The sequence below is a fragment of the Psittacula echo genome (genome assembly GCF_963264785.1).
Source record: "Psittacula echo genome assembly, chromosome: 3".
Taxonomy (NCBI): Eukaryota; Metazoa; Chordata; class Aves; order Psittaciformes; family Psittacidae; genus Psittacula; species Psittacula echo.
In genome coordinates, this window is record NC_137736.1 from 112,022,457 (window position 1) to 112,049,566 (window position 27,110).

Sequence of the window (27,110 nt, forward strand, 5' to 3'; positions counted from 1 at the left end):
CAGATATAAGCATAGAGAAAGGGGCATAGAGAAACTCCACAGAAGATATTGAAAAGATTGGGATCATTTATATGGCAGTAAATGAAAAAGTTATGATGAAAGATATAGAGTTAGTGTTAGATAAATATGTGATTCTGTTCATCATTTCTTGAAATAAGAAAGGCAGGAATAAGTCAGTTAAAATACAAATGAGGTATTTTGTGCAACATGCATGTCACTGAAAGCAAATGCTTTGTAGAAATACGGAAAAATTGTGTGATAAAGATTTTTGATTTAAAGAAAACCCATCATGCTTCAAGCAAAAATTGGCATCTTATTGATGAGGCTTAGAAAGAAACTTTCCTGATAGGTATGTTATACTCATTTGTTTTAGAAAGTTGTTTCACTTTGCTTGATTTTATCATTATCTCATGGTGTCTATTATTAGACAGAAAATTCCCAGCTAAGATGGACCAGCAGTTTGTTTAAGCATACCCATTTTTATATTCTGAGCTAATCTGATTTTCTGTTTGTACTGTGTGCAACTCAATGCAAAGCTAAAATGCTTTAAAAGTACTTTAAAAGTAGTGGGATGTCCTTGAGCTGGGTCATTGACCTGAATTTTGTGGTATAATTCATGTTGCTTGGAGTCAGTGTGTTGTGTCCACATTGAACAGCCAGTCCTCCAGGGTGGATAGCGAGACCTAAGATAATCACAAAACCTTAGGCTGAATACTGAGACACAGCTCTTGTTACCGATAGTGAGACAATGCTTACTTATGTAGCTGTAAAGTGCACGAGTGATCAGTTCTGCGTACCCTATTATCAGTTAGTGGCTCCAGGGCAACTGACTGCTTTACTGTAATTTTATAATACACTTTAAAGACAGCTAGTCTATGCTATCATTTTGGGCAGCTTTGTGGGGTGTTACAAAGTTCTGTAACAGTATTTGGTCATTTCTGTGAACAGCCCAGGGATTTCTGACGCTGTCCAGTTCCTGTACTTTCAGGGCCTCTGCAATCTTACAGCCTTGGGTGCCCTTGCTAGACTGCTCACTTTTACACACAGGCTTCTAAAGTTACTCACAGTTCCCTCTGTGGAACAATGAGATTTAAAAGTATGTATATGTGGTTTTGTATACATACAAAGATGATAATTTCTTGCCTCCTTGCTATTAATATCCAACTATGACTATTGTCTTATTTGGACAATGGTTATTGGTATGGGTAAGCATTTGATTCTTTCTGGGCTATAGTGAGTATTTTTGTGGAAGATATTACAATAATATGTTATGTAGACATAGAGGTAATGAGTCAGGAATTGGCACACTGTCCTCTGAGTCAGGGTATTAGGGGGCATTGTGTACCAGTGGTACTTTCTTTTGGCTTAACTGCAGATCTGACCATCTGTGGTCATAAAAGATCCTGGGAATATTTTTGTAATAACCTAGTTTAGTGACCAAATTTGATTATGAGTAATGGCATTTGAATGAACTTTCCTAAATTGTAACTATTACTTGGTTTATAAAATATGCTTTGTCATGTTGTCATGTTTTGCTGTTTATAGATGTAATTTTATGCATTTTAATCTGCTATTAACCATATTCAAGGTCCAAACAAAACTATCATTGCAGATAGTTTGCAAAGCTGTGGAATGCTCTGATTCCTTCTGAATACTGGTCGTTATAACCATGCCTATGTGCACAGGCAGATCAGATGCTGCCTTGAGATGATCAAAGGTTGTTGTCTGCAGACGCATGACTTCTGTCACTTGTTATACCTCTTGGGCATGAAAGCCACTAATCACGCTGTTCTAACTTTGAGAGTGTACAAGCAATCTAAACAAACAACAAGAAGTTCAGTGATACACTGAAATGTTATCAGTGTTACAAAGCATGCTGAATACATATTAAAATAAAGGACCTGTTGTGCACTTAGGAAATTAAATTGCCTTCGTGTCTATTAGAATTAAAGTTAAATTTTAAGGTGTTTGACTATATGACTGAAATGCGATTTGATTTGACTTCAATACACTGAAGGAACTGTGTTGTTAATTCCTGTCTTAATTTCATTTGAAAACTCTTGCTGGATATTTGTAACTCACAAATTCACATGCAGCTGATTCAAAATTTTTTTTTTATTACAGCTGAGAACAATGCAAATACATCTGATGAATTTTATAATTCTACTATGTGATGTAGGGATTATATATAGATGGAAATTAACAGAGCATGTCTTCCCTAAAATAAGTCAGAAGAAAACATTTAACAACCATTTCAAAATTATTTTTCCTAAGTTAGTATTTTTTATGGTTATCCTTAAAATGGTAAATAACAAACTGGAATAGGATATGATACACACTTGTATCCAAGGGCTCCCATCACTGATATTTTTTCATCCCTTCAGCAACATAAGCCTTATCACCTCTGTAGATCAAACCTTTTGAATTTCTGTGATGAAGTCTTGAAGTGGCATTGTGAGGTATCACAGAGCTGTCCCATCTACTAGCAGTGTAGATTGCTGTAAGAGGCAGGGGTTTTTTTAAAGATGGGGGAGTGTAGAAACCTAAAATGGAAAAGCTTTCCTCTCCTTTACAGGCAACAAAAGAGTAATCATTCCTTTGTATCTTCTGGCAGCGCCCAATATCTATAATGAGGAAAGTATTTTGTTTGAAAAAACCCCCCCAAACCCACACACAAAAACCAAACACAAAACCCCCCTCCCCCAGCTGTGAAATTGTCATCTGTCTGCAAAGCTTTACATTGCTTATTGAAAGCCAAAGGCTGGAGTTTCAGTAGCTTGTTATTCAGGCTGGGGATAGCTGGATCTTTCACAGACGCAGTGAACAGGGGGGCTATAAAAGTAAAGCCTTGTTTGTGGCTAGGTCAACAATGCAAGGAATGCACCTCTTTTCACACAGTGGACTGCATGTGACATGCAAAAGTCAGGGAAATTGTAATGTGTCTTGGCTTTCAGCAGGGAAAGGGAGACAGACTAGTGCAAATCCCACAAGTAGTCACCTAGGACAGCAAACTGAAAGCATGAGTACTTCAAATAACAGGCAAAAATGACTTCCTAGGGTTAATCCCAACCACCAGAGAAAACAAAAGTCCTATGGGTAGGTATCCAGTAAAAAGTGACTCTCACTGACTTCGTAGAATACTGTGCAAGCAGAGTACAAAGGAAAAATGCCCCATTCCTGGAAATGTTCAAGGCCAGGTTGGACAGGGCTCTGAGAAACCTGGTCTACTGGAAGGTTTCCCTGCCCATGGATCTAAAAATCTAGATGATTTTTAAGGTTCCTTCTAACCCAAATCATTCTACAACTTTATGATTCTATGAAAATGTGATACAGTAGCAATACTATGTTGTTAATGTCAGTGTCTCATTGTCCTATAGGTTTGAAATTTGAGGAAATGCAAGAAAAGTTTGGGGAGGAATTCTTCAATATCTGCTTTGATGAGAATGAAAGAGTTCTTCGAGCTGTAGGTGGGACTCTTCAAGATTTCTTCAATGGCTTTGATGCTTTGCTGGAGCACATTAGAACTTCATTTGGAAGACAGGCCACCCTGGAATCCCCTTCTTTCCTATGCAAAGAGCTCCCTGAAGGCAATCTCATGCTTCATTACTTTCACCCACATCAGATTGTGGGATTTGCAATGATGGGAATGATAAAGGCAGCGGCAAAGAAGATTTACCACTTGGAAGTGGAAGTAGAACAGGTCACAAATGATAAGTTGTGTTCAGAGGGGACAAACACAGGTAACTGCGGTTGTCTGACTTTCATTATCAAAGAACATGAAAATGCAAATATCACAAAAGCACTTCCACCGGGAACTTCCCATTCCCCCTTAGACCTGAGGATTAGCATCAGCACCTTCTGCAGAGCTTTCCCCTTTCACCTGATGTTTGATCCAAACATGCTGGTTCTCCAGCTTGGAGAAGGTCTTAGGAAACAGCTCAGATGCGACACTCATAAAACTCTGAAATTCCAAGACTGCTTTGACATAGTTTCTCCTAAAACCAGTGCCACATTTGAACGAGTTCTCCTAAGGTTATCTACTCCGTTTGTCATTCGGACCAAACTTGAGGATTCTGGCTCTGAAAATAAAGATAAGGTAAGAACATGGATTTGGAAGGGGATGTGTGTATATGTGTGCAATGGGAGATGGTTATTTACTCAGAGAGAAGCAAGTCCTGTGTACTCTGGAAAGCTCACTTATGCCTTGCAAACAGAGGCTAAGTGGTATTACCCAGCCAAGTGAATATTTTCCTACATTATTTATAAGCTTTGCCAGTGATGTAGCAATCGTGACATTGCCATTCAGAAAATTCTGCGCTGTGGAGTTGAATAGTGTTTAAATCAAAAAGGTGAGGAATTTTACAAAATGCCGATATCTAATCATTAATTTCACTCCAGCTATATTACGATATAACAATAATAGTTATTAAGCCATTTTATAGGAAATAGGTTTCAGTATGTTTTCTGAAAGACTCTCACAGCAGGGTTCACATTGCCACTTTATTATATCCTAGTTCCCTATTTCGGAATGCCGCTTTCTTCTGTGTTTCTTATCTCTCACGCTGCACTCAAGGGAACCAGAGCTATAAGTGGCACCAAGTATCGCTTATGCCAGTTTCAGTGCTTTTCAGTCACTTAAATAGGCACTTGTCCTCCTACACTGCCTCTTCCCTCAGTGTTTTAGAAAAGACCTACCGTAACTAGTGAGCCGTATGTTGAGTTCAGTGCGTACCAGGTAAGTTGGGTGTGAACATGTCTTCTAGAGCGGACCTTTACAAAGGGTGGATGGAGTTTGTCTCATTGCATATCCTTGAATTATGGGAAGGCTTTTTGGTGTGAAGCAGGTTGAGGGAGGTGATTCTCCCCCTCTACTTTGCTCTTGTGAGACTTGGAGTACTGTGTACAGCTCTGGGGCCCCAGTGTAAGAAGGGCAAATCCAGAGGAGGGCCATAAAGATGCTTAGAAGGCTGGAACACCTCAACTATGTAGACAGGCTGAGAGAGTTTGTCCTGGAGAAGAGAAAGCTCCGGGGAGACCTTAGAGAATCTTCCAGTACCTAAAGGGGCCTACGAGAAATCTGGAGAGGGACTTTTTACACGGGTGTGTAGTGACAGGACAAGGTGGAATGGCTGTAAACTGAAAGAGGGTAGACTCAGATTAGATATTCGGAAGAAGCTCTTCACTGTGAGGGTGGTGAGAGACTGGCACAGGTTGCCCAAAGAAATTGTGGCTGCCCCATCCCTGGAAGTGCTGAAGGCCAGGTTGGATGGGGCTTTGAGCAACCTGCTCTTCTGGAAGGTGTCCCTGCCCATGGCAGGGGGGTTGGAACTAGATGATCTTTAAGGTGTCTTCCAACACAAATCATCCTATGATTCTATGATGATTCAAAATATAGCCATTTCTGATAGCAGCAATGTTTTCTTCTCCTAATTGGGCACTGCTCTTTGGCACCAGTAAACTTGTTTCTGCTTTATTTTCCCCTGGAAATGGCATGTTCCCCCAAAAGATGCAAACTACTGCTTCTAATTTTGTATGAATTGATGGAATTCAATCTATTTAAAACCAAAGGGAGTTTATTTTTCAGAATCTGTCCTCAAAGTCACTCTAGCCTTTCATTATGAAAAGGAAATGTTGTGTGAAAAGTTTGGAGGTGTTTACTCTCAGCTACCTTTCAGCACAATCATTCCTCCATTGAAAGAGGCTTGTGCCATGCTTCTTCCTTCCTCAGAGCTTGCCCATCCATCTTGAGCACCTTCCTCTGTCCTGGGGTAGATGCACAGCCCTTTGACCATATTCTGCTCTGCATGAATCTGCTCTAAATCACTCTGAAGAGGAAGGTTTTGGTGGGGAGGGTTTTAAAACTTTTTTCTATCTAATTACAAGTTAAACAAACAAAACATTCTCTTACCTGGGCAGGTTTCATATGCTTGTGGCTTGCTCTTAGGAGAGGTGGCAGGGAGCACAGCTTGCTAGAGGCAAGTTTTACAGCCAGCTTGGGAAGCAACTCCAATTTTGGAAGCTTGTTCTGTAGCATCAGGCTGTGCAGCTTTTAGCGCATCCTTGTGTTATTGCTGTGGTTTGTACCATGTGTCATTACAGTACATAATGGTTTGTATCAGTGGTGGCCACATATCACTCTCACATGGGAGAATGACCCTGTCTTTCCTAAAGTCAGAGCCTGAACAACAAGTATCGGCACTAGCACTGTAGTAGCATTTCAGAATTTCTTGATAAGCAGATGAAAGGGAATGGAAATAAAGGAAATCCTTTGCCTGCCAGCAGTTAGAAGAAAAAATGTCTTGAACAGTAGGGTGTAAATGAGAGAGAAAAGGGTGATGGTGAGGTGCAGGGGACCTGAGGTAAATGTTCTGCTGCAGGCATGGGAATTCATTTGGAAATGTTTTTATATTTTTTTTATATAAGATTTTATATACCCTTTTTATAAGCACTTTCTGAAGTTAATGAGTAGTTAGACGAAGCTTTGTGAGTAGTTAAATGGAGCTCAGCATGTGATGAATTTTGCTAGATATTTCCTCTTTTTTTTTTTTCTAAAATAAAAGGTAGCACAGATTCAGAGGTTGTGGTTGTCTTGCTTACATAGATTTTGAGAGGGGCAACATGGCAATACTGTTATGTCATGCTCAAGTCCTTAATATCTCTTGGATTAAAAAAACAGATTGAGCCTTGGGAACTGCATGCTGTATTATTTTCTCAGCACTCATGTCACACATGTAGCTCATTTTTTAATTGTTTTATTTGCCAGGACTTGTTTACAAGTAGAATAGGCGGCTAGGTCAGTGGCTATAAGCATGACCCTACTTAAAAGTCAGCAGTAACTGACTTTGGTATTTCCATGTTTCTCTGTCACGCACCTCTATTCAGTTCACACTGGCATTACATCCTGTTTAAAACTATCTTTATTTTTAAAGAAAATTCTCACTCTGCAATAACCTCAACACTTTCAGAATTGCTTGCTTTAAATGGCAGCTGAAGGGATGCAACCCAGACAACTCTGCTGCAGTTCTGAAGCTGTTTGAATATCTCAGTGGTTCCTCAAGAAATAAAAGATGTTTTAAAAGGTGTTGAGATGTGCAGAGGACCTTTCAGCCTCTCTTCAAAGCACTTTTATCTTCAATACGTAAATTAGATAACTTTTCAGGCTTGCAACGAGAAAAAATAGCAAAACAGTTTTCATTCAGTCTTGACAGCAGCTGTGTGTTCAGATGACAGTAAGTCACAAATCATGCTATTACCTTAACTCAGCACCCAGAAGCAAATTATAAAAACCATCTGTCCTGACTTTCAGTGTGCTCAGTGCTCAGTTATGTGCTTTAATTTACTGGGATTTGAATCACTGAAGTAAATGACTTCGCTTTATAACACCATCCTAAATTTCTGATGTAAGGCCTATGAGGATGGGGTGATAGGTGGCAATTCCTGCAAATATGCATGTACACCTTTGTGGAAGCACAGCGTCATGTGTCAATGCACCAATATCTCAGCAAAGTTTTTCTTAATTTTGAAACATCACCTTGGAGCTTTGAGCATTTACAGGATCCCATTATTGTAGGGGCCAAACAGGCAAAAGAACTCCCTACCCAAAGAACATGGACTCTGTAGTTTTAATCCCAGTTTTCGACACTATCTGTACTCCTGCATCATAATTCTAATGTTTTGATATTTACTTGGCTGATATTTCAGCCTCCATTATGCAATGGACACATGTGGACAATGCAAGAATTTACTCTGCAAAATAGTAAGCAACAATTGAATACATTTATTAGATGAGCAGTCTCACTGATGTTACCTGAAATTAACAAAGTTTGCAACTAAACACACCTGTAAGTCTATGGAGAATAAGAACCAAATTGTGCAAACTAATCCAGAATAAAGCAGGAGGTGATGGTTTGCTTCCAGCTTTTCTTTCCTCCCTCCTTCTTGATCAAGTCATCCACATTGATTCTTTGGTTTTTTTCTTGATTATTCTGCACGTCCAAAGTTGTCTATATGCACAGTTATGACTGTCTTTAGATCAGGTTTCCTAGTATGCATACAGCTCTTCAGATGCCTAAAAGCTGAATATGATCTGCTTTTGAGATTTCCAGTCTTTCCGTGAAGCTGAATTCTTGTTATTGTTTGTTGTTTACAGTATGATACTACTCAGATGGCGAGTATTAGGCCCTGTTGCTCTACTTCTACAAACATTCTGTTGTTTTTCACATTTCACACTGATTTTTATCCAGGGCTATTTTTGTGTTTAACTGGAGACCTTCAATTGCATGCAATCAGATTTTCCAAATAACAGTGTTTTCTGACTATATTAGTGAAGAAGGCCACCTGTGACATGATGTAAAAGCTTGCCTTGAGAGTACAGTAGGATGTCTAGAGCTGCTTTACTTTTTGGATTAGGAAGACAAGGACTGACCCTCCTGGTTTTCCTCTCCTAGCTAACGTCTTCCTCATGTGCCACTCCTGTACCATCAGTGCTAGGCAGATCTAGAGACAGGGCTGCTCTTGCAGGGACCCTGTGTGTCCCCTGGGCTGTGATCCAGACCCAGTTCTGTCAGTGCACAGATTGACAGGTTGAGCCCTGCCAGCACTGGCTTGTGGTACCTTTCTGAAACTGTGACTTAGCAGTAAGTGAGAAAGGTGAAAATGAATTATGGAAGAAATTGTTTGATTCCCTGCCATATACTCTGCAGCTGTATTTTCCTTGTACTAACACTGTCCTGCTCAGACTAACAACCCTTTTCCACCTTTGAAATAAATCACTTTTTATAAGGGTGTTCACTGGCCTTTGACTTACTGTTAGGCCTGTGAACGCTTTAATTTGGAGAACTTGTCTAAGAATAAAGCTGGCACCTAAAACTGCATTAGTGAAGGTGGCCAGATCTTTTCTGTTGGGATGTATTCTCTTTGAACATGCCATTTTATCAAAACCACAAATTCTGCAGTAGTTTGGCAAAATGTGTTCTGGAAAATAATTTACTTTTATTGTGTTAAACAGCTTTGTTCAATAATTTTAGATACAAAATACTTTTTATTAGGAAAAATGTTTTGATTATAGGCTATAATGTAACATATAAATATGAAACATTGAGTTTGGCAAAAAGAATTTTCTGAAAATTTTATATTGTAAGAAGTTCCAAATACAACATATAATGCAGATTTTCAAGAAACATGAACTCTGTAATGATAAAATGTCCAGCAAAATGGTAGTGTCAGCTTTTTATAGCTCTACTGGTTGTGCATGCTGAGCCAGTGCCTCATCTTGTCAGTGGGGAAGAGAGGTTTGTGGTAGATGACCTAGACAGCACCAGCAGGAATTTGTCCCAGTGTATGATTTAGATAAATGCAAAATAAGTAAAATTAAACCAGTCCAGAGCCAAGATTAAAACCAACTATATCTGGAAAGTTAGATTCTAAAGTGTATAGATAGATGCATAGTAAATGGCAGTATTTTTTTAAATGATGAGTAATAAACAACTCTTCATTTTACAATGCAGGCTGATTCAGTGGAAGCTGGTGGGAATTTCCTCCGTTCATTTCCACTGTTTTTATGGTGCAGTTATTCCTCTAGTTCCTCTTCCATGGTATGAGGAAGCGTCATCTTTGGGTCAAGTATTTCCTTTCAGTAACTCAACTGTGGTTTTGGCACGTATGATCAGATCAAAAGTCCATCCAGTCCAGCATGCTGACTCTTACAATGTCCAACAGACAATGCTTAATAAACGATATAAGAAAAAGTTAAGCCTGCAGTGCTCTTTTCTGTAATATACCCTCCCAACTTTTGCCTCTTCCAAGATGAAAGCACATCCTCTTGCAGTGGCATGCAGGATGTGGCACCAGATAGCCACATCCAGGACTACACCTCCATAATTTTCTCTAGCACCTCTTGAACCAGGGAAAGTTGGCTTCTGTGGCATCCTGTGGACACGAGGTCTAGTGTTTACTAGAAACTGTGAAGATGACAACTCTCTGGTTTGCGGCACTTGCAGCCAGGTCTGTGGGGACATAGTGTGCAGGGTGGAGCACCTGGTGAGGTAGCCTGCTTACCCATTGCTTCAGCAAAGCACTTTCCCATTGTATTTGTTAACCACTGGAAATTAAAAAGTGCATAACAATGACACTTTTTAAAATCCAGGAGGTACATTGTCTCCTTTTCCGTATTGAGAGTCTATTCTTTATCTGCTACATTTTCTTTTATTTTGGACCAACTGAATGAAACGAGCAGCCCTGGTACTGGCTGACTAATTTAGAACCCACCACACACAATCTTGAAGTGGTTTGCTTTTGCTCTGTAACTGTGTTTTTTCTCCTCTTCTAATAAAATTCAAATGAAGTGGCGTGAAAGTCATTCTAGCGTGAGGGACATCTGTCACTTACGATCAAGGAATTCTAATTTTCCCCAGAGCTGGGTTACTCACAGTCAGTCAGCCTTTGACACTAAGCTCCCATTGCTTTGCAGGCTCCTGGAGCTCTCAAAATAAGTGTTTCTTCTGCTTCCGCTAATGCTAATAATCTACCATTTGCTTGTCAAAATGTGTTTGGACTTTGATGGTTTTCAAGATGAATTGGTTTGGCTGGCTTGACTGCTTCTAGAGTCTGTGATGGGTTATAAGAAACAATAGATGACGTGACTTTCTTATCTCACTAATGGTTGTGCTTCAGAGAACTTTAGTAACACCGAGAAAATGGCCCAGAATTTTAAATATTTCTTCTTTAAGACAGGCCAATGAAAATGTCATTTTTAAAATGTTTTCAATGATAGGACTGAGAAGTGTAACAGTCTAAAGATAAAATACTTTCTTTTCTTTTCCATTATCTGAAAATCAAAGAAGCAGTTTGGAAATTAGTTTGTTAAGTGGCTATTAAAGCAATTTGACTCTGTGCTGAACCATCCCCTCTTATGATTTATATTTTTTTCATGATAAGGAAGCTGCTTGCACATGAAAATGTCTCACTTTCTCTATTGGATTTAAAGCTTTTGAATGAGTTTCTAAATTATATCACAACCAAAACAAAACAGTACATTTTGTTAATTTTTACATTACAGGCACATCTTAGTTTGATTTTCAGGGAAGCATTTTTTCCTACCTCTCTCTTCTAGTGACTAAATTAAGTATTGGTTATTCAAAATACATTTTTATCCTCTTCCTCGTTTGCTTATGTGAGCTCTTGACTGACTGCTTTTCATGGCATCACAGTCCTATAGTCTGATTAGGCACGATGTGAATAAAAGCCATTTTTCTTGGGATGGTTGAATTCAAGTGGTTTGTCTTATTTGTTGTTCTTCTTTAACATGCCCTTTATAACTGTATATATTCACATTCTCTCCAGCTAAAACTATTTATGATACATTTCCTTTGGAAAAGTATAACACCTCCTTTGTATCATTATGATTAAATAAAGTGAAATAAGTTAACCCATAAAATAATATTTATATTATTTGTTCCTGTCACTAACCTTTGGCTTTTATAAGTGAGGATTTAGAATAAGTATCTGAAAAGAGAAATAGATGTTATTTTTCCACAGATGTGGGACAGGCATTTAAGATAATCCTAACACATAATTTTTGTTGTGTATTTGTTCAGAATAAATAAACTTGTTCCTGTTTGCAGATTGCAAATGAGTAATAAACATCTTGCATTTTGACACCTCAGAAAGAGGTAAACATTCTAAAATTAAGTCCTACATGAAGGAACATTTAAATATTATTTTGAACATTTTGACCAATGTAGTTTCCATCTGCCTTGTGAGTTTTATATATTTCACGTGCTTGTTACTCTATTTCCTTCTTTCTAAGAACTGGAATTGGTCACGTTCACACTGGACAGCAGCTTTTTCTGTAATGATTCTCTTTTCTAGGACTACTGTCAGAGCAGGTCTGTGCAACTCTGCTGTGAACTTATAGTTTGATCTGCATAAATAAGGATTTTAGCTATTAATTGCTATGTCTTTTTGACAGCATCTTCCTAGGAATATTACAGATTCTTTAGTGGATTGCTGTTGTGACTGAAGTTGGTAAGGTCTGGTTATGTCACCTCTCAGTACTTCAGTCTAGTACTTCACTCCTCAATTGTTGAACAAGTAGCTTGAAAAATATCTGTTCTGTTGAAAATACAGGTCAGACAGTACAGATAACATCACTGAAATGTTTAAAAAAGATGGCTAACATTGACATGTTACAAAGAGAACTGCTTCTGAAAACTCATAAAATACAAGCTTACAGCATAAAACTTTTGTGAGGAATGCCCAGTGGATTCTAAATTAATGATATTCTAAATGTTTATCTTAAATGCAAAAGAGTTACTGCCTTTTATTTTTTATTATTTTCTTTTTTTTTGTAAACCCCTCGGTGTTTTCTGCTTTGGTACCTCCAAGGCATCCAGCAGAGGGAATGTTTGAAAGGGTGAACTGAGCATGGGGGTTATTCTCGGCTGTGCTTGCTGTGGTTCAGTGTCCTTAGCAGTGCGGACTTTTGGATGACTCCTCTGTGAAAGTCATTTCTGCCTTCATGGACATTGCACCTGGTAAAAGTCAGGCAAAAAGAATGAAGAGACTCCCTATTCCCAAAGTTCTGTTATGCCGATAAAGGAGAGCTACCAATAAAAGAACAGAAAAGGCTATGTTTATTTCAGCTCCATTGAAACCCAAGGGGAAAAATAGCAGTGCTTGGCAAATTTTAAAGAAGATACTTCATACTGAAAAATCTTTAATTCTTAAGCTTCATTGAATTTTATTTATGTTTTAATTTTAAATGGAAAATATGCAATAAAAATACTGTCTGCAGCATCTATGTGAGTCCTGTGCAGATAGGCAGTGTTGTTTAATTTTCAGGTGGAAGAGCATACTATTTAAAGGGCATGAAATTTTCTCACTCATCTCAGTGGACTGCTGATTCAGTCTTTCCTCTTTGCTCAGGAAGGCTTCAAATTCAGTTATTGGATAACTTCTGTTCTGAGTCTTGAACATGCAGCTTCTGGCATTTGTTCCTGGGAATATGGGATAAAATAGCTGAGAAAATTTTATATCATCAAAAGTGCAGAAACATCTGAGAGGTCTCCTAACTATGTTCAGCAGCATTAGGGGTCCTGAAAAGCTTTTAGAGCCATTTTGGGTGATGGGGAATTCCACAGAGAATTCCAGGGACATGGGAATAACACTGACAAATCCATGACAGTATTTAAAAATAACTGACTTATTTGCTCTCATTCTGTTTTTCCATGGTGTCATATAATCATACATGGGCTTACTGAATGTGTTGAGTACACCAGGGTACCATACCGGGCTAGCAGGACTTGAAAGATTGCCCTAGCGGGCCACTGCTTGTATTGTCCAGAAATTCCAGGTTTTTTTGGTAGGATGTTCTGTGAAATGACTGTAACAATTAAAAAACATTCACTGTGTGAGCATTGGTGTAGTCAGGTGTGGGAGTATAAAAGCCAAGAGAAGTGTCAGCGGATGTGGTCAGGATCTCCTGACCCCTAACTGATAACATAAATCAAGTTACAGTTCTAAATTAAGGATATCATCCTGATACTGTGGGATGAAATCCTGGTAGGTTATCATCCCAAACCCTGGTGCCTTTGCTCAGGATAAATAAGATGCTAATTCTTGATTTGCCTCACCAGTTAGCATCAGCCTAGTTTCTAGAGGTTTACTTTGAGAGAAGGTGCTTATTTTGAGTAAGGAGAGCAAAATAGATTCTGATTTGACATTAAACACAGTATTTGGTGACTGCTCCTACAAATGTCTTGAGCATGAAACTCTTTTGGTAACAGAAGCTATCCATATGGCATGTTCAGGGAATTAGACTTTTATTTCTAAATAGGAGTCGTTAACTTCGTCAACTGTATTGCTGTATTTTTTTTTTAGTTTAAGAGACACACAATTATAAATAATCTTCCTTTTTTTTTTTTTTAGGAAAAAAAAAATCCCTTTTCCTTATAAGATTAGTTTACCATTCAACGAATTGTGACTTAAAGAATTGTATAAGCTTTATCTTTATCTTTTTGTATGTGTTAATTTGATTGACATTTTAAGACTCATTCCTGTAATAACTGTAGAAGTAGAGATTGTAGCATTTATTATGGGAAATGTCCACAAAATTACTAGTGAATTAATAACAACAAATGACTAACACGTTGTTTTCCACCTATGCCCAAGTACACCTCTACAAAATTACGAGCTGAAGGAACTGATTGACCACTTACTCTAGTGTTTATTTCTGGGTTTGTTTTCAGCTACAAATGGCTATTTGTAGGCTCCTTTCACTAGGAGATCTTACAATGAAGTTGTTGGATGTTGGTCTGGGTAACTGCTGGGTAAGGATATAAATAAATTCTATGTGAAACCAAGGAGATTTTCCTCAAGAAATGACTTAAGAGGATAGGACAGATCTAAGATTTTGTCTTAAGATGTTTTAATCAAAATAGAGATTTTTAAATGAATGCTAATATTATCTAATGCAGGCGTAGCTTTACAAAATCATAATATACAGGGAATTAACTTGCAGCCTACCGAGGGAAGCAGCACCCAAGTGGGGTGTCTGAGATCATGAAAGTTTGATCTGTTGGCTTTTTTGTGGCAGAGATAAAAATGTTCTGGACGAAATACCCTGTCACCAAAGCTCTTGGTATTGAATCTTCACTCAAAAAAGATGCCTGTATGTTGCATTTCGTATTCTAATTCCTTTCTTCCCTAACCATCTCACCTTGCTGCCTGTGCTGCAGCCAGGCAGTGCTGGTTCTCATCCATAGTTACAGAAGTCCATTATACTTCATAGCACCATTTTCCCATCACAGTACTATATTTATTCTTAAAAAATTGAAAAATAAATTAAACATTTATTTGTGGACTTTTGTCCTGTTTTGTATCCAGTACCCGATACCTTTTCTAAGTCTGCAGAGAAACACCATTAAATCAGTTGTGGCATTCTTTGGGAGTTGATCAGTTAGTCTCTGACAAGCTGTGTGCTGGAAACAGTATCTGAGATAAGGTTTTTGGTTTGAAACTGCAGTCTGAATGTAGGATCCTTAATGTGAATGCAAGTGGACATGATCTTGGCAAAGGCCCAAATAGTCCTCCAGCTAAACTCCCCTGCGTATCTTTTCTGTTTGCTTTCGATATTTATACTTAAGCATTACCCAAAAAGGTCCATAGTTCATGTCCGTATGCAGATATGAAGGGTGACATAGTCTCCAGATTGGATTGCTCAGAATCTAAACAGATAGGCACTGTGTAGGAAAAAAAAGAACATCTTGGTATGTCATGATATATGTTCAGTTTGCAATTTAAGCCCAGTTTGCTAGGATCCTGTCTATAAAATATCCATTTATCATTAAATTTATTACATATGCTCTGTTACTCTGTTATCTTGTTTTAATGAATGTCGCTGTCTTTACTTTCTGAGTAATTTTTACCTTCTTTTGTCCATGAGAGAAACCCCCAGAACTTATACTTGAGCCATCTTCCTCCTGGTGCTTACCTGAAGGGGCCTATAAGACATAGGTCCTCTGGGCTTGTAGTTTAATTTCTTCAGCGAGGATATGACAGAAATGCATGGAATGTATTTTCTTGAGAAAGAAAGAAGAATTTCTCAAGAGAAGGAATTGCTTTTTGGTATCACTTATGACTACTGGATGCTTTTGCATAAAATATGCTGGGACATGTTCCTCTCAAAGAGACTACCTAATCCTTTTGTCTATAATCTCCTTCAGTTTGTTTGCATTTCGTGAGCAGTTTGGAGTGGGGAAAGTCCTTCTCCCCTCTCTGTGGGCAATCTGTTTCTCCTGGAACAAAGCACAGTTGTGGTTATTCAGGGTCTTCAGATGCTTGCCTGGTGAGCCCACTGAGAAGCCTCAACCCTTTAGCTATGTTAGCTCTGGTATTTGAAAACCATTGTGGCAGTGAGCATCCAAATTAATGAACACACCACTGCAAATGTTTACCCCCATGAATAGTTTTCACAGTGGCTGAGACACTCAGGAGGCCTCTAAGCAGATGCATGGCAGTTTTCCTACTTAGGGTCCTTTTCTGAAAGGAGACTTTATTGTCACAATTTCCTGGCTATGCAATATTCTGATTTATGTCAGAAATAGCTAGCTGCCAGATTAGAGATGGCCTTATGCTTTCAAGTGTTAATTGCTTTCTGTGGTGCATTATACAGCAAGCAGTAGTGGCTGCTGTTCAAACAGAGCTTTTGCACATGACTGGGGAAGCAAAAGGATTACATGCAAAGGAAAAACAGATTCCATCTTCTAACAAGCTGAAGAGTTACTAACATTTTTAAGCTATCTGCATGTATGAATTGTGGCTGCTGGAGTGAAAATTGTACAGATGATCAGTAGTTGATAACATGTTATGGAATTAAAAAAAAAGAGATAGTTTCTGATCCCTGCCTAGATTAAAAAGCATGAGGCTTACTTGTTTGAAAGAAGTGCTGTATGAATCATAAAAAAAATGCCTTGGGAGTTTAAGATTAACAGATCTTTCCCTGTGTAATCCTTCAAGCATTTATATTTGTAGGTAGTAATCTACCTAAAGGCAGTCTGGTACTTTCCCAGTTTAGTTAGAGAAAATGAACAGAAATAAGGCATTCTGCTGAGCAAGACTGACATCCCACAGCATATTATAAAGGACTTGAGTAAACCTGTCTTCCTTTTAGCAGAAGTAAGACTGAGAAATGAGTTTAATTTGTAGGTTTATTCCCTTTGAAGAAATGTACCAGTAAGGGATATTTGTCAATCTGCTACTGCAGATCTGTGAGAAGAACCTAATAAATATAACTCTGTTCTTGTTAATGAAAGTGATCTAGATTTAAAATAGCTTCTCCCAGAGGACAGGGGAAGGATTGTTTTAAACTGGGATCAGAAACATCCTGAAAAGTTTACCTGAGTGCCCTAGTTACTGGGACCCATTTACTGCTAATACGTTTGTTACAAATGTGTTCTGCTAAAACGCTGGGATTTGGGAAAAGCTAAAATGCAAAAGGAAACAAATGAGCTCTTATGTAGACAAATGAGAGGCTGAGGTAGCCAGACAGAATGTTTGCTGCGCTTGCACAAGAGCTTGATACACAGATGTTTAACTAACACTGATCTTCTTTGCAAGAGAAGTCCTCTCCACTAAATTCATCAGCATTTGTTCAAATTACTATAAAAGAGGCAGGATTTTAGCTAAGGTGAAAAGGCACAAAAATGTATTCCTTTGAGTAGCCTATTGCTGGAATTACAGAAGCACCATACTGTATAACTAAAATCAAATTGTAATTCAGAAAGTCTGGTTTTCTGTTATCTTGCATTTTGTTTAAGACTGAATGAACAAGTTATGTGGTAGCCTTTCTTATCTGCTTTGCACAGGAGTCTGAAAAGAAGAGGTGAAGAAATATTTTTACTTGTGCAATGTAATGCTGTTGATAATCCATCAATGTACTTTTAAGAATACTAGTTTGCTTGATTTTATTTTTCTATTTCTCTTTGAAGCGTTTTCATTTTCTACTTCAAAGATTTCTGCAGAGTAAATACATTAATAAAGTCATCAGTATGTATTTTTGTTATACCATTGTGGATATTTGGAAATTCAGAATTTCCCAACTTCTGAATTAATTAATAATATTAATAATATTATATTCTAAAAAGGTCTCTTAATTGATTGAAAATATGTCATGTGGCCATGTTGGCTTTTAGAAAAGTGTAATATCTGTAATCATTATACAATGCTGTTTAGGTAATCATAATGTGCACATCACAACACTACCTTCTGTAAATATTCTGATGAGACATGGACATACTGCACACTGGACAGTGATACCATATATTTAATTATTTCCATATACTTGTATTAGGAAAAGCACTGATAAAAGAAAAATAAACATAGGTTTTAGGAGTTCACATTGCAAGCATGTGTAGTGTACCTGTGTCCTGTTTGGCATTTGCAAGATTTTACTTTTGAAGTGTCTACCTGTCAGTGTCAAATGAAAGGTTCCTTTCTTTGAATTCATCTTGCTGAATGAAACCTTATTTTGTATATATTTAAAACATGAAGATCAATTTGAGATACACTGCATTAGAAGTGTTCTTTAGATGAAAGAAGATTTTACCTCCCAGTAATTTAGACTTCTGTTCAGGAAAGTAAGCCTTGGAGGAAGCACCCTTGAAGTGTCAAATGGCACTGGAAGTTCCATTGTCACCTGGCAAATGGGACTGGTTTGTAATTCTGTTATTATTGGCTGCCCAATTTCCTTAATGTTTGTGCAAGTTAGTCTTAATTAGAGATTTTAAATGTTTTCTTCTCTGATATTTTTGGAAACACAAGTGTCTTGAGTCATATGAATTCCATGTAGTGTGTGATTTTCTTGTAAAGTTCAAAATCTTCATAGAATGATGCATAAATCATTAAGAGGCTGTATATATTAGACACTGCTCAGTACTGAGTAGGGCTATTCTAATGCTATCTTGAAATCTAAAGCAAGGTATTAACAGATGTTGGTTGTATGAAAAGCAAGTCCTGAATCCTTTATATACTTCTCAGTGGCAATCCTGCCATCTTCTGAACGAGGACTGACAGGAGAAAAGCTTCAGCCCTTTGGACTCACTCATGAAGCTCAGCACCCACGTTCCTCTGGGTGATAGCAGTTCTGTAAGGTATTAAGTAGATGAGTTGTTGAGACTTCAGTGATACTTCTGTCTGTATGGCTATAGGCACCTGCTAGTGCACCACAAATTAGAAAGCTGAAGCTTCTGAATGTGAAATGGTTTTGCTTCTTTGTGTCCACATTACAGGTCTGCCACAAGCTGCTCTATTGTGTTATATATATTTGAAGTTTCACTGACTCTAAGTAAAGCATTTATTGACACTGTAGGTAGGAAGGGTACAAGAAACAAAGAAAAATTATTATTAAAAAATTTTTTCGTATAACTTGATAACTAGAGTGAAGTTATAACATTTGACATTTTATGTGTTTTGTCAGTTATGATGTGACTGTCCAAGTATTATTTGTTTATTAATGGACTCTTTCACAGGGAAGATAAGCTGTAGTAATAAATATGTTGCTGGGGTTCAAGCAAGTTGATGTGTTTGGCCATTTCAGATAGCTAATAAATACAAAATGTTTTCTTTGTTTTGGCATGAAATTGTTGGCTAAATACAACATCACATGGTAAGCCATGCTATGTGTTGACATAAGGCCAAGCCATCAGTCCTGATATGATTTTCACAGTCCAAACCATTTATAGTTTTTTCTTGGGTGCAGTCAACCGAGACTTTGAACTGAATCCTTCTGCTGGGACAGTAGAAAGCCCTTCCAAAAAAGCCTTTAAGAATATCTAAGAAAATATTATAAGATTAAACCCAGTAAGATCTATTAATTTATTTTAATCTGTAAGGCAAACGAGTATTAGAAAAAAAACCACAACCTGTTGTAAGACAATGCTAGAACTAGAAAGCACAAGTAAATCAGTAGCATGTAGAGAAGTGCTTCAGCCAGCCAGACGTGGCACTGGCAGAATACATTCTGAACTGTAAGCATAGCAGTGGCAGCTGCCCAGAGTCATTCCTTAGAGCTGAAGTTGTCAAAAGAAAAAGCATTAAAAAGCTAAATAAAATGCATCATAAAATTGTATCTAATGTTTCTGAAACACAAAGAAGAAACGGTCTTTGTATTTTGCATTTGCAGGTTTGTCTGCAAGAGCAATCCTTTAAAACCAGAAATGACATCTGAAATCATGAACAGCATAGCAGTGTGCCCTGCTGTGCTCTTACTCTAAAGAGAGGCACTGAATATGTGGAGGGGCATATATGTGCATCTATTTTTGTCCCCTCTGACAATTTAGTTCATAATCCACTGTCTATATTTACCATTTCTGCAGTATAAAAATATTACCTTAACCCACGCTTAGCTTATCTGGATCTTGGAATTTTCTTAACTGTTGTACTGTTTGATGGGGGTGAAGAAGATGAGTACACAGAAATAACTTTTTGCTTGTGGATTAAAGTAGTTCACCTTTCAGATTACACTGAGGATGCAAAGAGTGTCACTAATTCTAGCTCCTTGCAGGCTTTATGGGAAGGAGCCTGCTGAGATACAACCCGCTCAGGTGGGTCTGTGGTGTTCTCACAGTGAAATTGAGTCTTAAAGGCACAAAACCACATTCTGTTTATAGCTATTACTTCACATAAGCTTATAGCACTTCATACTTATAGCACTGAACTGAAAACTCTCCTTTAATTCTTTGTTCAAGTTAAATTGTTTTAATGAAATAAAGAATATTTGTGGATGATAGTTAATGACTGTGTGGAGCACGATCCAGTTCAGAGTAAAAAGGAACAAACGGAATTTAACATAAACCACTGACTTTCGTATTTGACAGAGAAAAAAACCTAAACTTAATGTGGACTTTATGTTCTTAGAGGCAGGATCATCTTTTTTCTCTGTTACATAGCACAACAAAGTACCAGTGTAATTAGCTAGTTTCCTAGGCACACTAGAATTAGCATTTTGATCCTCATACCAAAATTCATTAATATTAGCAACACAAAAGTTTCTTGTCTGCTGATATCAGTAAACAGTTTCCTGGGTTGCTGGCTGAAGCAGCTGTTATTGAGCATCATTGACTCTTACTGTCCATGAGGGTCATGCTACTCTGTTGAAGGCACCCATTCTGATTTCATTTTACCACACATGCACCTGCATTTGAATCTATTTTCAGAAGAGTATTTATGACTCCCTGACACCACCATCTGCAGACCTATACAGCCTGGCACCATTTAAAAAATATCTTAGCTTTCCTGCTCATCCTTTCACATTTTCTGAGTACTACCTTGCTTTTAGTAATATCAGTTGATGCAGTTAGTGTTTTCCATCTTTCTAGGAGGCAGAACACTCAGGACTCTTTCCATGGAAATCTTTATGATTTAAATTGTATTTAATGTTTTAGTAATGCCACCATATTTCTCTTTTCTGGGGAAAAACCAGCTTTTAGAAAACCTCAGAACTAATGAAACTTCCTTTTCAAAACTGGGGATTTGGGTTACAGTCTCTCTGTAGCAAATTAGAGACTGATGTGACACATTAGAGGCATTAGCTACTTTTCACATCATCTCTGTCTAGTAAAATAGGCATTAGTCCCATTTGTGCTTAACAAAGAAGTAATTTTGAAAGAGTAAATTAGTTGCTCACAGCTATGAGGTAAGTAACATATCTAAAAGATTGTAGCACTGTGTTCAGTTCATTTCTTCATCCTTTTAGCTATATCAGCTATTTTAGTACTTTTATGTAGTCTTCCTATTACACCAATCTGTAATATACTCCTTCTCTACTGTTCTAGGTATTTTCTGTTTCCCTTTTCCTCTTCTTTAACAATTCTGTTTCCTCAGTACTTCTAACTTTGCTGAAATTAATTTTTCATTTTGTGTTGACTGTTTTTCATTATAATCCCAGTAACAGTGCATATTTTTAGGACCCTAAAGAGCCCAATTTCCAGTGATTGCAGGCAACTTTTTCATAACATGATCAAGTGCTGTTTTAAATCGGTTAGATTTTATTTTGCCTCCAGTTCTCTAATTTGCAAGACTTTCACAATACTTTACTCCCCTGATGTTTGGAGACATTCTCTAATTTCCTGTTTAAATGTATTTGTTGCTAGCCTGCGCGCATTTATTGTTGTGCAGAGAGTATTGAAGGTATTCCTGAATCACAGTAATCTAGGTCCTGATGGGAACTCTCTTATGAGATATGAAATATGAATGGCCATACCCTAGGGAGATGAAGATTTCATTAATGTAAAAGACTGTCGGATGACATATGAGACCTATGGGAGTGATCAGGTTTTTTCTCCTCTTCTGTTTAATCGTAGCTTAGCCTATACTGGTTTTATATCACAACCCATTAAGCCTGTTCAAAGCTCAAAGCTTTGACATGATGCATGCGAAAGCTAAGATTCACTGCACGAGTTCGCCTTTCTAGGTGCTTTGCTTTAAGTGTGTGACTGATCATGTTGTTTCTTTGGCTGCTACTGCTGTGTTCTTTAAAGGCCATATTCCGTGCACAGTTTGGTTGGTATTTGTTTGTGTGTTTTTTGTTGCTAGGAATTAGCTTAAACATTTTGCCCTAACATTTTAAGTCTATGAGATTCAGGGTAACTCAGAACCAGTAAGGTTTGATTTAATGTGCTGCATGTATGTGCTGAAAATCCCAGATTGGATTTGTGATATAATTAACCACAATATTTAAGGATCTGAATAGATGCATTGTGAGACCCAAATAATAATAAAAATTAATCTTTGTGAATGAAACTAATTCCATATAAAACAATTTCCGTAAAACTAATTCCATACAATCTCAATCACAATCTCAAGAACAATTTTTTTATTTTATATTGATTTTATACCAGAATGACTACTCACTTCAGAGCAATTATTCTGGTTTAGATAAAAGGTACATAATACTGAGATCAAGCCTTTAATATAGGTCCTACTGCTCTCTCAAAAAATATTGCTGACTGAAAGTCACATAACTTTTGTTTTGATGTTTCCAAGGAAACACAGCTTGCTTCCTCTGCCAGTTGGTTTCACCATGTGTGGAAGATATGTATTTTTTTCTCACTGTGTAGTCCTCTGGATTGCTTTAAAATTTCCTTCTATGATGAATGCATATTTCACTCTGCATCTGCAGTGTCTTTGCCTTGAATTGAACCACGCTTTCCTTCTAATCTTGATTTAGCCGTGTATCAGGCACTAGACGGATTCAGCTGTCTTCTAGTCATAGTACATTGTAGCTGATTATACATTTCAGGGGGTTGTTACTGGCTTTGTTTTGGTGGTTTTTTTTTTGGCTGAATGTTTCCATCACTCAGGCTGTTTTACTCCTACACGCTTCTGCAAAATGGTTCCTATGGTGACACTGTTAAATACCTTTCCATGTGCCTTGCATTGCCCTCTGTCATCTTTGCCTTCTGAAGAAAAGGTGGTATCATGACATCCCATCCACACTGCTTCTGTAAGGCTAAACCAGCATTTTACAGCATATATTTGTTTTACAGAGCATTTTCAGTACATTTCTTACTTACTGAGGGTCTTTATTAAATAGCAGTATACGTGAATTTTCAGTTCTTACTCACTTTCTATTGCACTGCCCATGCTGCTTCTTCTTTCTCTGTAGAGCTTGCTTTTATAACTGCTCTCTGCCTGCAGCACCTGACACCTCTAATGCAAAGGGAACCCTCCTGAAGATGGCCATGCTCTTGACTTTTAAAGTGCTTTCAAGGCTTTATTACAATTTGAGTAAATGCCTTCCTGTTCGTGAGTGTTGCACTCATGCATATTTATATTACTTTGGAGACCATGGTAAAAAGGTACAAGGATCAGCTACGTGGTGTCATCTCTCAGCTTCAGGAAAATGCTTCCATAGGACTGCCAGTATTATTTATAGGGCATACACTATGACAACCTAACAGTTCACCTGCATACCCTTACTCTTTGGGAAGCGTAAAGCAGCTTGGACAGTTTTATAAAGCAGCTTGGACAGTTTTATTGAGTATCATACCTTAGAATAATTGCAAGGTAAAACACATCCTGCAGCGTAGGTTATCGCATGTCAGCTGCATTCTTCATGGTAATATTTTACTGTAGCCATTTCTATATGTCTGACTTGGCTCCAAATCTGTTATTTCTGAGACTCCATATGTATTTTAAAAGAGAGAATGAATATTCCTTCAGCAGGATAATAACATGTCAGTTTTGTCTACCTATAGATTGTTAAATACAAGTGTGCCATAGCCCTGTGAAATGTTACAGGCTACTTTGGTTTCTCACATGGAAAAGTTAATCTTTGCTGTATTTATACCAATTTGAAATTTTCCATTTTCTTTTCATTTGTTCTTTTCAATGCAAATCTTCTGGCAGGATCTTTATCCATTTTTTGTACATGATTACTACTGAAGATGTACTGTGGTTCTAACAGCATTGCACATGTAAATCATTATTCCTACTGACTCCTCTGTAACAGCTTTGGAATAGTTCAAGTGCAACACAGTTAACTTTTCAGTGAAGAATCTGTCTTGATTCGCAACTTAAAGGAATTTTTTCAGGTTTTTTTGTATGTGTGTTTGTTGAAACTCAATATAGTAGATGAAATATGGAGAAAAATCTTAATGTGCAGACTTTGCATTATAGAAATGAGTGATTAAATTCTGGTCTAGTTGGAAGAAGAGGCTCTGCATAAATACTGCTTCAGGAGTTTTGAATTGCTAGTGGCTTTTGTAGATAATTGGAAAAGGTGACTTCCAAGCTTACTACATAATTGCCACTTTCACAATTAATGCAAAGCTGATATTTTTTATTATTTCTGTGGTTAGGGTGAGAATTTAGTACAAAAAAGCTCACCGTCTATATGTAACATAGGGAAAATCTCCAAAAATACTGGACTCGTGTCAAAATTCTCAAAGACTGTCATTGATTTGGTGTTTTCAGCTGGATCTTTGCTATAAAGTCTATTAACCTAACTTTGTTAAAAATCGAAGGCAAAAGCTTAGAAGTAACATAGGTCCTTACTACATCTTCAGTAATATTCTTAATAGTTCTTAATTTTTAACTTTATACTGCTAGTAAGTCTTGCATGCTTTTGCTTATAAAGGTTGTCAATAAATGCTTCTGGTATGGAGTGATTTTGTCTGTGATATGGTAGAAATTTGAAAGCTAGAGCTTTGCATTGTTACCTACCAAAAATATAAATAATATTTGTATTTTGTAAGAACAGTAGCTTGCTGTTGAGCAAAGCCAAGATGCCATTGCTCCTTAAAAGTTAGAAACGTGCCTAAAAATATCTCTTTAGGAAGAGGTAGATTTTATCTTATCTATATACTGGTAAAACGGATTATGTTTTCACTTTACCTCTTTATTCAGTCTTGAAAGGAGAGTAATGATGACACAAGGTAAGCGATCTCATTCCCTGTGTTTTCACCCAGCAGTGTGTGTAGTACCCAGGATCTGGAATTGCAGGATGTCTGTTCAGCCCTGAACTATAGCACACAGGGCATGTATCTCCTGAAATATGTTACCAGCTGCCTGATAAACACATCTCTAAAGGGTATCTGCATTTGTTAACTCGGATGAATTGACAGAATCGCATAACCACATGCCTGGTACAGATGCTAAGTTTCAAATTCACGGTCTTATGCACAAAAATACTAGGAATTACCAGTGTAAGGGTTGTTATTTCCTACTTCACTGGGATTGATTTACTTTAACCATGGGGACTTTGTTTGTTTGGTTGGTTTTTTAAACGGCCCCAAACCGTTTTGGTGTAAATTCTCTAATGCCATGATAGCCTGAGGGAGACACTGGAAATGGAAAATTTCAGCCTGAATGGTTCAAATATGACAAAGTTATGAGCAATGGAAAATGAGATCTGTTAACGTGAAATGTTTGACACCTTTAGTAGGGAAGAGGCTTGTAATATTGCTTATGATGCAGAAGGAACAGCTTTTAGTCACAGTGGTTTTTAACTTTCTCAGGATAGGTAATGTAACTGAAATGCTCAGATGGTATTAGTTTATGGCAGTGAATGGTTCTTCCCAGGTGTAATTAATGAAGTAGATTATGGCCTTTGCCATCTGCTTAAGTTATGTTTATGAGAAAAATGCTTTCCTCACAGTATAAGGACACAGATAACTCTGTGTTGATAGCTTGAGTTACTGACTACATTCATACTTAAAATTCCTCCCTTGAAAAAAAAAACCAAGGCACTGGCAAACCAGCATAGGTGTATATATGTGCTACATTCACTGGGGTGCCTTAATTCTCTGAGGTTACTTAATGAGCCCCATACCTGAGCCTGTGGTGCCTTTGTCAGTGCTTCTGACCGTAGCTTAAAATGTCTGTTTGGGATCATAGAATCATAGAATAGTTAGGGTTGGAAAGATGGGTGGGATGGGAAAGATGGCTTAGAACATGATATTGAGGAGAAAGGAAGGCAAAAAAGCTGAGGCCAAATGTGGTGACTCCACCCCTATGTCTCTCTTCCAGTGGCATTGTTTTTAGGACAGGTGTAAGGTGGGCTAAGTCTGTTGTCTAATGCTAGGTGATGTTATGAAGTGCCTAGTGTGAGGTGGGATGCACGTTCTTTGGGCCTTTCTGAATCACGCAGCTGTCACACAGGTCTGTTGTTGTGAGGTCTAGATTCATGACAGTCCTTTCCGATCTGAGGTTCCCGAGATTCCTCCCCTACCAATGAGGGTAATGCCAAAGTTGCCATAAATCTGCCTTCTAGCTACAAACAAGATGTCTGAAGATATCTGAGTTACTGGAATATAAAGATTATCAGGCATTTTTATTTTCAGGTTGCATTCAGGGAATATAATGGTCTGAAGATCAGCAAGAGGTGTATTTCTCAATCATTTGTCTGTACCATATGACTGAGTGGTTTAATCCAGTATCTTGTTTCTCTTTGTGCCTGGCAGAATATAACTGGAGACAGTTAAAAGGTGGAATGCACACTAACATATTTCGTGGGGCCTTTTTTTCTGACTTTCTATCTGATGTGAGGTGTGAAGGCTATCTTTCATGAATTAACTTTGTATGTCTTCTTTATCCATATAAAGGGACTAATTGGTTTGTAACTCTTACTAAATCCTTTGCCTGAATGACTCTTTTCAGTAGTTGAGCAGGGTTATCTTTTTCAGTTTTAAATAAAAAGCATACGGCCTCTCCTGCTTTTTATTCTCTTTCTTCTTGCACTGAATGTTGCCTGCCTTCCTCCTTCATTATGAGTGAGGATCATTAAACTTACAAGCTCAATACCTTTAATGTCCCTATTACAGATCCCCTCAAGCCCTTCTGGCTGCTTACTTTATAGCTGTTACAAGTTATGCCATCTCAATATCACTGTGGGTTTTTTGGTGGCTTTTTGCTTGGTGGTTTTTTTTTTTTTTTTTTTTTTTGTTTGGTTTGGTGTTGTTTTTTTTTTTTTTTTTTTTGTTGTTGTTGTTGTTGTTGTTGTTGTTTTGTTGGTTTTTTTTTCCAGATCATTAAGGAAAACCCAAATGCAATTCCTCTCAATTTCCTTATCTTAACAGCCTTCCTACGAAAAAATGATCACTCTCTTCTCCATT

At 37.6% G+C, this 27,110-nt stretch overlaps 1 protein-coding gene across 1 annotated transcript in view; it reads left to right on the forward strand.

Moving 5' to 3' along the window:
• GUCY1A2 (guanylate cyclase 1 soluble subunit alpha 2) overlaps positions 1 to 27,110 on the forward strand; it is a gene marked incomplete at both ends in the record, with an annotated part of 146,158 nt that overhangs the window by 29,982 nt on the left and 89,066 nt on the right. The window contains one exon of the mRNA XM_080613839.1: positions 3,378 to 4,096. Within this exon, the coding sequence (XP_080469965.1) occupies positions 3,378 to 4,096 (719 nt within the window). The remainder of the gene's footprint in view (positions 1 to 3,377; positions 4,097 to 27,110) is intronic.